The 13,133-nt window shown below is 43.5% G+C and overlaps 1 protein-coding gene across 2 annotated transcripts in view; it reads right to left on the minus strand.

Annotated features, from left to right (window-relative positions):
- PRKCB (protein kinase C beta) overlaps nucleotides 1-13,133 on the minus strand; it is a 347,453-nt gene that overhangs the window by 45,033 nt on the left and 289,287 nt on the right. For both annotated transcript variants that reach the window (XM_053555824.1, XM_053555826.1), the window contains exon 11: nucleotides 1,358-1,449. In XM_053555824.1, coding sequence (XP_053411799.1) covers nucleotides 1,358-1,449 — 92 coding nt within the window. The remainder of the gene's footprint in view (nucleotides 1-1,357; nucleotides 1,450-13,133) is intronic.

Consider the following 13,133-nt stretch of genomic DNA (forward strand, 5'->3'; position numbering starts at 1 on the left):
GGGTATGTAGGTCATGAATGGTCCAGGCAGGATGGGAAACAGCATCTGACTAATGTGTTACCTCTTCCATGATGGCCTATCCAGAAGGAAAGAGGCTTTGGGAGAATGAGAAAGCCCGGTTATACCAGAAGGCTTGGAGAGAGCTTGGGGGAACTATGTTAAGTGTCCTGACAATATGTCTTGTGTGATGATGGAATTCAAGCCTTCGTCAATTAGATGTTAGAAATAAAAGAAGAGCCAATCCTTTTAGAATTGTGATATGAATGGCTTGGTTTGGAAGTGCAAGGATCATGCAAATCCTACCAGAACATGGTGCTCACAACCTCAGCAGGTGGGAAGAGAGGGGGCAAGGTGAGCTGAGCAGGAGCCAGCAAGCCTCCAGTATGGCAGGGTGGTGCTAGCCGAGCCCTGGGGGCTCTCTGGAGAGGCAATAAGATCTTAGCAAACTTCTTAGGGAGAAGTTGTTGCTGATTCCTGTGGCTGGTCCTGTTCCTGTTCACTGACAGGGTTCTAAGCAGGAGGATATAAGATGAGATTTGCGTTCTATAATAAAAAGATGAAAACTCTGGCTGCCTTTCGTACTAAATGGGGATGGAATGGATGCAAGAGGGGAAACATATTTCTCAAAACTCATAATCAGTCTGCCCATCCCGGGAACCACAACAGACCATGGCCACTATCCAACTTGATCATCTTCCTGGAGTGAAGGTGTCTACGGAGGAGAGTGGTGTAAGACAGAGCACATAACATTAGAGGTTTATGTTCTGAAATTTATATTAAAGTATAACATGTGGTCATATAAAAAATAAAAAAAAAAATAAAAAAAATAAAAAAAAAATAAAAAAAAAAGACAGAGCACATGGGCAAAAAAGTGTGGGTCAAAGTTCTGGATCAGCCTCACACTAGCTCTGTGAGCTTGAACACGTTGCCAAAACTCTCTTGAGTCTATCTCCCTGTCCATAAATCAGGGGCAATAATGACTACTTCCCAAAGTTGTCCTCAGGATTAAATGAGACAATGTTTGTTTAGCACTTAGGGCCTGGCCCAATGAACAAACAAAACCTACACGACATTCCCCATGGAAGCTACATGGCCTTTTCTACGAGTCAGAATCATAGGGAAGAATTAGAGATAAATAATAAATACTTGTGGTTTTAGAGCTTCAAGTTCTTAGCTGGTTCCAGAGAGAGAAAAAAGAAGCATCCCCTATCAAACAGAACACCTCTCTCCCCTGAACAAATATTTCTCACCGAGGAGCCTAAGATGTTTAACAATCCTTTGTTGGCAAAAAACCCCAAGGAACTAACAACCCACCCATTTATCCCAAGGAAGAAACACAGCACACGTTCTCACTTACACAGCATGAGGCTCTTTAAACCGGCCAACTTGCTGGATGTGGTACATGAGGTCACCCCCGTTCACATACTCCATCACGAAGTACAGGCGGTCCTGGAAGAGGAGAGCAGACAGCAAAATCAGCATCCGGTAGCTTCTCAGGTTCCAAATGGAGAACGGGGAATAGCTGGAATGATGATCAAAACCACCAAGACTCTCTGACAGAGCCCTATTTGCTGGGCCCAATCCTTGCCAAGTGTAACATTTATGCCACCGGGAATATGAGAACGGCCATAGATGGTACATGAAAAAAATTCTTTTCATTAACAATTACAAGTATAGAGTCATTTGGGCTGGAAAGTAGAATTAGCACACTTATCTAGTGACTTAATTGATATCATTGTTTAGGATAAGGCTAATTTTAACAAAAAGTGAGAAATTTTAAGTAAACAATAATGCTTATAATATTAGGTAATGGTAGTAGCCAGCCTCCATGGTGGACCCCCAATAATTTGTTTCATCTCTTGGTATTCATGTTCTTAAGTAGTACCTTCCCACAGTGAAAAGGACAAATTTATGTAGCAAATGGGATCGTGTGAAAATAACAACGCATGACTTCTGGGATGAGGCCATAAAAAACCTTACAGCTTCCAGCCTATTCTCCCTTGGATCACTCACTCTGGATGAAGCCAGCTGCCATGTTATGAGGATGCTCAAGCAGCACTGTGGCAAGTTATACTTGACAAAGAACTGAGGCCTCCTGCCAATGGCCAGCACCAACTTCAGTCAGGTGAGCAAACTACCTTGGAAACTGTTGCTTTTGCTCAAGACAAGACTTTAGATGACTGCAATCCCAGCTGGCAACATGACTCCTAATGCCAGAATCACCTAGGTAAAGCACTCCCAAATTTCTGACCCACAGAAGCTGTGAAATAGTTAAGTGTTGATTATTATTTTAAGCCACTGGGTTTTGAAGTACGCAGCCATAGAGGGGCTGCCAAAACCAAAACAAAACATGAATTATCCAAGTTTAAAACTAGTAGCTGAGGAGGGTATGTCCATAAGTAAAAGAATTAGGGCCGGGCAGCGCCTGTGGCTCGGTCGGTGAGGCGCCGGCCCCATATACCGAGGGTGGTGGGTTCAAACCCGGCCCCGGCCAAACTGCAACCAGAAAATAGCCGGACGTTGTGGCGGGTGCCTGTAGTCCCAGCTACTCGGGAGGCTGAGCCAAGAGAATCGCTTAAGCCCAGGAGTTGGAGGTTGCTGTGAGCTGTGTGAGGCCACGGCACTCAACCGAGGGCCATAAAGTGAGACTCTGTCTCTACAAAAAAAAAAAAAAAAGAATTAGGGCCAGAAAAGGAAAGCCACGTCCCATTCAGGGAATTTTTTTCAATATGTCTTTTAAGGGATATTGTGAGCTCCTTCAAGCAGGGGCTCTGTCATCCTCGGCTGTGTAAGGTCTGTTCCTGGTACCACAATTGGCAAAGAGTAAGTGCCCAGAGGGTGACAGCAGTGGCATTGGTGCCAAAGAGAAGCCCAGCTCTGCCTCCAAATAGCTGGGCATATTGAGAGAAGTTACTCAGCATCTGGATTTCCTCATCTGTAGAGAGGAGGCAAGGATGGAGCCACAGCGGTGGTATTAAGATTCAATGAGACAGATGTGTGCTATGGTCCTCGGGAAGCACCTACATGGGCTCTGTCTTCTCTTCCCCCATCAAAGGGTGTTTATTAAATGAATGAATGACTTCACTTCTCTTTAGAACCTTCTGCTTGGGTTAAAGCACTCCTTCATGCTGCATTCCTTTGGCTTGCAAGAGCAGGGTCTGCACTAACTAATTATTAAGTAATTCTCATGTTCTCACCCTAAAGAAATCACATCCTCTAATTCATGAACCCCTGTGGGGTTTTGTTTTTTCTTCTAGTCACATTGTACATTATAACTATATATTTAACTGGATGATCATTCGTTTCATCTATTTACTTATTAATTAAGCAAAGAAATATTTATCTAGCCCTACTAGGTATCCTATAATCTGTAGGTGTTGGGAAGAGAACAGTGAACAAAATCCCCTGCCTTTATCTTTCATCCTAGTAGGGGAACACAGATAAAGACAATAAATGATAAACATAATAAATACATGCAAACTACATACAACATCAAAAGGTACGAAGTGGAAAAAACAGAGCTAAAGTCAGGGAGATTAGGAGTGCAAGCTGGATGGGATGAGAGAAAGGAGTTCTAATTTCTATAAAGTGTTCAAGATAAATCTTATTGAGAAGGAGATGTTTTAGCAAAGACTTGAAGGAGTTGATGGAACCAGCTATGCAGGTATCTAGGGCAGGAGCTTACCAGGTGGAAAAAAGTTCTGTGCAAGGGCCCTGAGGCCACAGCACACCTGCTGTGCTTTAGGAACCTTGAGCAGCCAGTATGACTGGAGAAGGGGGAAGGAGGGAGACAGGAGACAAGGCCAGAGAGGTGAGGAGGGCCTCAGATCATGCAAGGCCTGGATCATGGAAGGCTAATACATCGGCTTTGATTTTCTCTCTGAAACTGTCAAATGCCAGATAAGATCGAAATTTCCACAAAGTCATGAACCATGTCAAATTTGTGTACTAAGAGGCTAGCACCTTGCCTGGCCAAAGAGAGGCAACCACGCACGTTAATGTAGTGGATGAATGCATGATCTTAGAGGTAGCAGCAATTAGTGGGCCCTGACAGCGCCATTCGTGTGGTCAGAAGATTGAAACTAAAGCCCTGGTTCCAAACTTTCTACTGGGTGGGCTTGGGAAGACCACTTTATATCTCTGATCCTTGATATCCGCATTTATAAAATGGAAGTAACATAATCCACCATCCCTAACAGAGTGACTGGGTGCAAATCGCAAACATGATGAAACAGAGCCATCAAGTTGGCATTGCCCAGTCACTTCAGCCAGACCGGTGGCCAGGGCTGGGTTTGAACCCGCCACCTCAGGCATATGGGACCAGCGCCCTACTCCTTGAGCCACAGGCACCGCCCCAGACCGGTATTCTTCAAACTCAAGTTGTATCACACTTTAATTGATACCAAACCCATGGGGCATGATAAACTTAAAAAAAAAAATAAAGAAAGAGAATTAACTAGAAACGATCAGCGTACCCTGCGTAGAGCACCAGTAAGTATTATTTTGTGCAACGCACGTTTGTAGTTTATATATATGTTGATAGGGTAAGTTGCAAATTAAAAGGTGGTTTGCAAGGAAAAGTTGCGAAGCTGTTGTGGGAGAATGGGTTGGGGGAAAGTGGTGTGTAGGACCAAGGTTCCACCTTTTAATCAGCACAGGATATGAAGTCTTATTGCACCACTTACCTGCTATACAACAGTGAGCAGTCACCTAACCTCTCCAATTTCCGGCTTACCCGTAAAGTGGACATTCTCCACTGCCCCACAGAATATTAAACAAAAGCACCTATGTAGAGTGCCTAAGGTGATGTTGGCCATATAAATCTTCCGGACAGTACTTTGAACTTCAGCTTATGTATAACAGTCATAGGGGCCTTGGTCTAATATGTATAGCGTGACTGATAAGTATCATAACAATAATGAAATTAAGTTATCATCTTTGGGGTACTCTGTGCTAAGCTAAACACTTTATATGTTTTGTTTCACTTAACTGCTCTAAACACCCCAATGCATGTGCATGACAAGTATTATCATTCTCCCCCTTTGAGGGACATGAGAGTTGAAGCTTGGAAAGCCTACGTAACTTGGCGGTGTTTACCCTGCTGGCAAACTGCAGGGCCAGGATTTGAACCCCAGCAGTTTGGCTGCAGAGTCTATATGCACAACCTCTCATTGTGCTGCCTCTAGTAAGCACAACTTGCATGAAAGGTTCTGAGCTAGACATTGGTGTGTGGATGCGTCCTCCCCACAAAGAGTTTCCAGCCCAGAAAGGAAGAGAAGGAATGCAGAGATGTAGCCACATGTCAAGACGGAAACTGGCAGGTTCGGGTGGGAAAGTCGTGGCCCTCTAGTTCCTCAAGGGCAGCCTTTTGACTGAATCCAAATTTTATAGAACCAATCATTTTATTGAAAGGGTTGTGGCAGAGAAAGATGAGGCTTTTCTTGCCTCCTTTGGTGCTTAAAAATGAACAATCTTGAAATCAGAAGGCCACAGGTTCCCCAGCCCATTTGGCCAATGTGTGTTTCTCAGACCAATGCTACTGTCATCCCTAACGAGAGGTAGAGAGAGGTAGACCTATCACTTCTGTTCTCAGGGTCCAAGGCATATGAGATTTGCAAAAAGGTCACATCCTAGTTAGTGGCAGAATGCAGACAGTAAGCCAGAACTGCCGACACCCAGCCCCTGGTTCTTTGGGGGATTTTTGATAGAAAACAAGCCTAAAATTAGCATCTGTCTTTGCTGCACATTGAAGAGAACCAAAACACTTGCTTTTTAAAAATTATTTTTAAAACTAGCAGATGGCATCGGCCACAAAGAGAGAAGTAAGTGAGATTTCACTTGCTTGCTTTCTGCTTGGAAGAACTCAACTTGCCCCCCAAACTCATTAGTCGGAACCCCCACATGGGGGGATAGCTCCTCTGTGGGTAATGCGTTTTGTGGTGCTTCTGCTGCCAACCATATGTGGGGAAGCCCTGCGAGCCATCGTCTTTGAACTGTACTGAGCGTGGCTTTGACACACCGGCACCTCAGCTATTAAATGTTATGGTTGGCATCTCACTGTCCTTTCATTTCTGAGCAAATGTTTAATGATGCCCACTCTCTGCCATGCACTATTCTATCGCCAGGGACGGTGCTCTGAATACTCTGTGGTGCCCTGTGTTAAGGATTCCCCAGATGAGTGGTGGAGACCAGATAAATTCCCAAATGGTGACGTTTCCCAAAATGAGGTAGGAGATAATTTTAGGTAGTCCATGGATGCATATGTTTTTACCTTTATAGTTTTGTGTTTGTTTTAATGTGTATGGTGGGGGAAAAAAGCACAGCTAAGCACGTAAGCCCCTCTTTTCATGGCTATTATTGCTAGAGAAGGAAAGTAAAATGCATGTCACATAACAGAAGTGGGCAAGGTAGAGTGGGGCTGAATTATCATGCAACACGCTTCATAGAGCCATCGATGATCTAATCTTCAGCTGTCTCCCAATTGGCTTCAAGATCGTTACCAAGTTTGCCTGGATCCCCTACTAAAATTTACTTATTTTAAAAATAATCTCACTAACTTGCTTTTTAAAAAAACTTAATCACAGTTATTTTAAAAAATTTAAACCTCATAGCAAAGTCATAAATGGAAATTCATCATCTCTGTAAAAAATAAATAGATATCTAGAGTCTATCATCTCTATGCTATAGCTAGTCTGGCTTGGGTACATCAATCTTTTAAGTGACTTATTTTTTAAATAAATGCGATTCACCCATATACCACCAAGTCCATCTCCCACTCCACAGTAAGAAACATAAAAATCTGAAAAACGCTGTCAGAGGCAATCTAGAGCCAATCTTCAGGAGACAAGTGAGCTTTAGAACTTTCACTGAGCATCTATTTTTGCAAGTCATGGCACTGGGCATTAAAGAGGCAAAAAAAAAAAAAAGTGGTGAATGAGATACAGGCCTACCCTTGGAGAATTTATAATCTTGGATAAAACAAACATACAACTAATTCAAACCACAATCTGAAATAGAAGGTGATAAACGAAATGGTGTGGGAGTCACAAAAGAATGAACTACTGAGGCTTCAGTAACTAAATGGTCCTCACCCACTGCCCCCAATTTTTACATAATTATTCTCCTCCATAACTCCCTGAAATTTGGCTTCGTTCCCCACTCTTCCTATACAATTATTGTAAGATCTTCCTTATCTTCACAGTCAGTAGTTCTCAATTAAGGCTTATTTGTTGGATTCTAATACAAGGAAATCAAAATCTTCAGGATGGACTGGAGGCCCGGCTTGGATCTTTCCTACTTGCCAAGTTTTCCACGGAGGACTTGTCGCAGCTTGGAGTTCCATCTCTCATCCTTTGGGTTGATGGAATCTTGACTTATATTTCCATCCTTTCCTTCTCTCCTGAGCTCCAGTCAGCTCCAGCTGGCGACAGGACGTTTCTACGTGGGTGTTCCACTGTCAACTCCAATTAAAAAGCTCAGAAAGACAAACTCACTGTCTCTCTCTTCAAACTAGCCAGTCTGCTCAACTTTAAAGCGTTTCTTCAAAACTGCCATTGTTGTGATTCTTCATGACCCCGTCCACTAAGCTTCTAGTGCCTTTAGGTAACATTAAATCCCCCCTTTTCTTTACCTCCTGTATTTAACTGGTGAATAATTAAAATTAAATATCTGTCTGTTACCTCATTGTGTAAAATGGTTGGATAGAATTTCCCAAACTTAGAACACCTACCACTTTTAATAAGATACCATGGACTGAAAAAACCAACCATGTGGGCAGCTCCACGTCCCATGCTCTAAGGGGAGTTGCAGTAAGAATTTGTCATTTAATGATCTTTAATGACCTTCCAAGCTGTCTGTGCATACATCCTGTCTGTAAGCTGTTCCCTTTATTGCTCAGAGCCATCTGTTTCTCTCCAGAGAAGCGATGCATGCTGTGGCTATGAGCCCTGCCTTTGGCATCAGCTACTCCTGGGTTCAAATCCCATTATACTGAATATTTACTCTGAGACCTTGGGTCAGTCACTTAAATTCTCTGTGCCTTCTCAAAGGGGTAATGACACCTGCTTCTTCATAGAGGTGTTGCCAAGATTTATCAGATGATGCATGTCGATTCCATGCAAACTCACAGAGCCTCACTCAAGTAAGTGTGCAGTCAAGGACATTGTTCACACACAACTTTTCTTTCCTCTGTATTTCGTAGCTTTAGAATCACTGTTTGAATCAAGCAATTGATACTTCTCACACTTTTTATTTTTTTCCAGCTTTCTAAGTCTTGCCCTTCCAAAGTTCTCAAGGGCTAGAACAACCTCTCTTCTTCCTTGGAATTCCACAGACCTCTGAGTACTGAATGAATATGCAAAGGTCACCATCAAAACAGCAGAGAGAACCAGGCTGTGTCCATACCTACCTGCCCCAGCTCTAGCTGCCTGGGCTGCACCCAAGATCCTTGAATGGCGTTAGTTGACTAAAGCCCTGACACCCACCAAGCTCTCGCCAGCTTCCTCTCCTGGGAGGCTCCATGTTTGCACCACCAGTCTCCAGCTATATCCTACTTCAGCCCAATTAATCTCCCTGGACTCAAGATGAAGTCTTCCACCTGGCATGAGCACCAATTATTCCTTCCCTGTAGATACAACACCTTTGTTAAGGTTCCTACTGTGTTAGTAGTAGCCAATCACCAGCTGATTGGGCCAGAAATAAATACTGAACACAAGATGAACCAATCAGATGCTCTTTCCTAGGAGCATAAATTGGGATTCAGGGAACTGGGTAGATAGGGAAAGTATAAGGGGCTAGGGAAGCCATGTTTCTTACGAGCAGGGAGAAATAAAGAAAGCAAGGAGAAAAAAAAAACTAGAAAAATCTATTCTAGACTGATTTAAGGTCATAGATTGTATTTCTTCATGAGGCCCAGGTATAACTTTGGCTTGGGTGGTTTCTTTCCGGTTAAATCCTCATTTCTCTCTCTCTCTCCCTTTGCATGAGCTAGTTTGGTGGGAGAGAGGGGGTGTTCTGTTTCTTACAACCCAATCATTGCTGGCTGAAACAATGAGCCTTCTGCAGCAATGCCCCAAAGTTCAAGTTCATTCATATCCTTGGATACTGCTACCAACACAGAACTGATTCTGAGTTACCAGGACCCCTTGGACACTCTTGAGGCTCAATGGACATGACATCAGGGGTCACCTCTACAAATGGGACTCACCCTCACCCCCTCCCTGTCCTCTTTTGCATTCTGTGTTCATGTTCCTCCCAGCATGCCTTGCAATTGAGTTATTGCTGGGCCATGGCAGCAAATTTGGGGAGGAAGTAACTTCTGTCCTTCAATGACTCATAAAATCTAATTCTATTTAAAAAAAAAAAAAAGAAGTGCATATGTTCAATTGAAAAGAAAACAGTTAAAATAGATGTTTTGCTAAAGAAACTTAACTGCCTGTGCCCACTGGCAGTTGGGAAATTGCATGAATGCGCCGGGCTGACAATTGTCCCTGAGAAAAACTGCAAAAGGACTGGAGGAAACATAATTCTTTTGTGGCTATGCAGCCAGGTGCACCGCAGCCCAGCTCTAATAATGCAGGCAACCTCCACTTAATGTATATTATCCTGCATTTGCCATCTCTTTTAATCCTCACTGATTATGCCCACTTTAAAGATGATGAAACCAATATTCAGAGCTGTTAAGTGACTTGCTAGTGGTCATATCATCAGTAATCACCGATCCAGAGAAGCCTGACGGAGTAGTACATGTTCACCCCTCTGTGCCTCCAGGAATATTTGCCTAAGACCAGTTCATCTAATGAGCAATTCTCTGAAAAAGCAACCCCCTTCCAAGAGCTTTTGCATCTATTTGGGTATTAACTTTGCCATCTTGTGGCACAAAAGAATTTTTTTAACAACTTTATGAAAGGCATTTCTGAAATAATACAAATTCGAAAAGAAGACAATTACCCACAGATTCTCCCTCCCTAAATCCAATCAATATTGTGACCGATCTGTGCCCCTTTCTGACTCTTTTCTGTGTGCACATTCAATTTTAACGCATTTAGAATACCATCTTAAATAGGACTCAGCATCCTACATGTTTCTGTTAACATTGTGCCATGCATATTTTTGAAAGATTTTTTTTAACCCCAATATAAGGCTATTTCTGATGTAACTTTGCTTTTCTAAACAAGTTTTTAAAAATCAAATTTGTGCCATTTTAAGAAAGACAAAAATGGTTTTGTACATCGCTGGGTGGCTCTTTGGCTTTCATCTAGTATTTTAACCACTTTAAGGATTTTTAAACATTCTCTTACTGCTCTTTTAACTTCAAAATTCAAAGTCTCTAGCAAGAGAAACACATCAAGTCTGCAGTGTGTTATACTTGACTTGTCATTTTTTGTTTCAAAGGTAGCTGATTCACAAAGAATTCTGGGTCACAAAATACAAAATGACAATCCACTCGGGCGACACCGGCCTCCTTCGCTGTTCCCCAAACGCGCTGAGCATGCTTGCGCCTCAGGGCTTCACACTCACTCCTCTTGCTGTCTGGGGCACTCTGCCACACTCCTCACTCCCTCAATTGCTCTGGTCTCTGCTCGTGTCATCCTTGTCAGAGGGGCCCTCCTTGACGATCCTATCAAAAAATAGCGTCTCTCTGCCCCATCCATCCATATCCATCCCTTTTACTTGGTGTCACTATTGTACTGTGGTTATCCATCTCCCCCACAAGGACATAAATTCCAAGGGAACAGGGACTTTATTTCTTTTGTTCACTGATGTACCCCTCATGGTAATGCAGCTGCAGCCTGACATTTATTTCAACAAATAAGTACGTGTTGCAATAATCAATAAGCATTAGCGCCCTCTGGGTACCGGCTGTAATGCTCTGACTTTCGGGATACTGCCTATCCCAGCCCCATTGCCTCCTCAGAAGCACCACTCTGGGGACCGGGCCATGTGACGGGACCCCCTCCCAGGCCTTCCTCGGTGTCACCTTCCTTAGCCACGCTAACAACGGTTCACCTGACATGCATGCAGTGCTCTGTAAATTTAAATAATCACTCCCATGGATAAGGTCTTACTAATCATTGTACTATCCCTTTAGAATAAGTGGGGTGACTTTTCCATAGTGGGGAAAATCACCCAAAGAGCCTTTTGGGAACCTGGACTCAGATCCTGGGGCTGCCACTTATCAACTGTGTAACATGAGCCATTTAATCTTTCTGGGGGCTGTGCCTTTGGGCAGAAATGTGAGCAGTAATACTTATTTATAGTGTTCTTCTGAAGGTTAGATGTGATCATGAGAGTGAAAATATATTATAAACTAAAAATAGGAATGTGAAGTTAAGGCCCAGGCTGGATAGCAACGGCTTCCAGGTTTGGTGTTCTAGAGTCTTGCAGAACAAATTTCAGCTCCACTTCTTTTTTTTTTTTTTTATTGTTGGGGATTCATTGAGGGTACAATAAGCCAGGTTACACTGATTCAGCTCCACTTCTTAGCAACTGTGTGACTTTGCATGAGTTACTTAACTTCTCTGAAGGTCACTGTTTGTATAGAGGTGTCGGGAAGATAAAATGAGATGTACAACCGGGATGCTGGGTACAGCACCCAACACATACTCAAGTGATCATTTCTGTCAGCTGCTGCTTTGGGCTTTTGTTTGCTTTATTATCACTAAAGCCATTTTGGTGGCAACTCAACATAAGTGCTAATGAGAGCTTGGGCACTGAGTTCAATGGGCCAGTGACCATTATATGCTGTGTCTAGAGAGAACTACTATGCAACCCTAATCCCTCAACTTTTCACTTGCAAAGTAGAACAACAGAGAATCCCTTACATTGCAAGAGTCTCATGAAGCTGGGATGAAACAATATTTTTGAAGACCCTGTGCATAGTAGATGCTCAGCTGGAAACTCAACTGTGTTATCGAGATGGGGAAGTTAAGGGACAGAGACACGATGTGGCTTCACTGAGCAGGTGAGAGATAAGAAAGGCTAGGTTGGCTCGGCGTCTGTAGCTCAAGCAACTAAGATGCCAGCCACATACACCAGAGCTGGAGGGTTCAAATCCAGCCTGGGCCTGCCAAACAACAATGACAGCTACAACCAAAAAATAGCTTGGCGTTGTGGCAGGCACCTGTAGTCCCAGCTACTTCAGAGGCTGAGGCAAAAGAATCACGTAAGCCCAGGAATTGGAGGTTGCTGTGAACTGTGATGCCACAGCACTCTACCCAGAGCAACAGCTTGAGGTTCTGTCTTAAAAAAAAAATCTAGGTTAAAACTCAGGCCCCTAGTGGAGCCTAGAGCCAGGTTGGTGGTGGTGGTGGGGGTTGTGTCCCAGGGGTGTCAGGTGCAGTGGCTGTGGGGTAATCCACACACAAAAGACCTCACTGCGTAGCGGTTAAGTGCAACCCTCCTTGGAGCCAGACCCCTAGACTCAAATCCTGGCCTGAAACGTACCAGCTATGTGGGCTCAGTCCTTGCCTGTGAAGTCAGGATGAGATAAGACCCTTCTAAGTTGTCATGAACCTTAAAATTATTAGTCCTGTGCCTCGCATAGAGTAGGCATTATTATAGGTCTTTGAAAATAAATTTAATTTATGCACAATTAAAATATACGTGCTCAGCCAAGAAAAAAGGTGAGAAGAAAATAATTTAAATTGGGGCTTTTCACTCAGTGAGCATATGCACAGAGTGCAGGTGAGGCGGAGGGGGTGTCTGCTCTCCCTCAGCCAGCCCCACTCAGCGTCCAAGGGTCTCTTGCTTGCAGCGAGTGGATCATCCTAAGCCATACAGCCCCCAGAGACAGGATAACTCTTTCATCTGATCCCCAACCAATGAGAAAGCAATCTATTGCATCCCTGGCTCTGCTGGGTGAGAGATTCTGCATCAGTCTCCGGCATGGAACCTTCACTCCCATGCAAGACACGAATCCAGTGAGCTCTTGAGTTCTAGGCTCTCACAGCTCTTAATCTCTCCACCCTGGCATGTGACAGCTCCTGCAGACCCACAGTGCCACACAATTTCCATGTAACCCCCTAACCCCTACTCTCTGGATCCAGAAAGCATATTGAAATGTAGGTGAGTGATGTGGCTCCATATTAAAAGAATAACCTCAAATCCACTCTATTTTATCGTTCTTAAAACAG

This window comes from Nycticebus coucang, chromosome 12 (genome assembly GCF_027406575.1).
Source record: "Nycticebus coucang isolate mNycCou1 chromosome 12, mNycCou1.pri, whole genome shotgun sequence".
Classification (NCBI taxonomy): domain Eukaryota; kingdom Metazoa; phylum Chordata; class Mammalia; order Primates; family Lorisidae; genus Nycticebus; species Nycticebus coucang.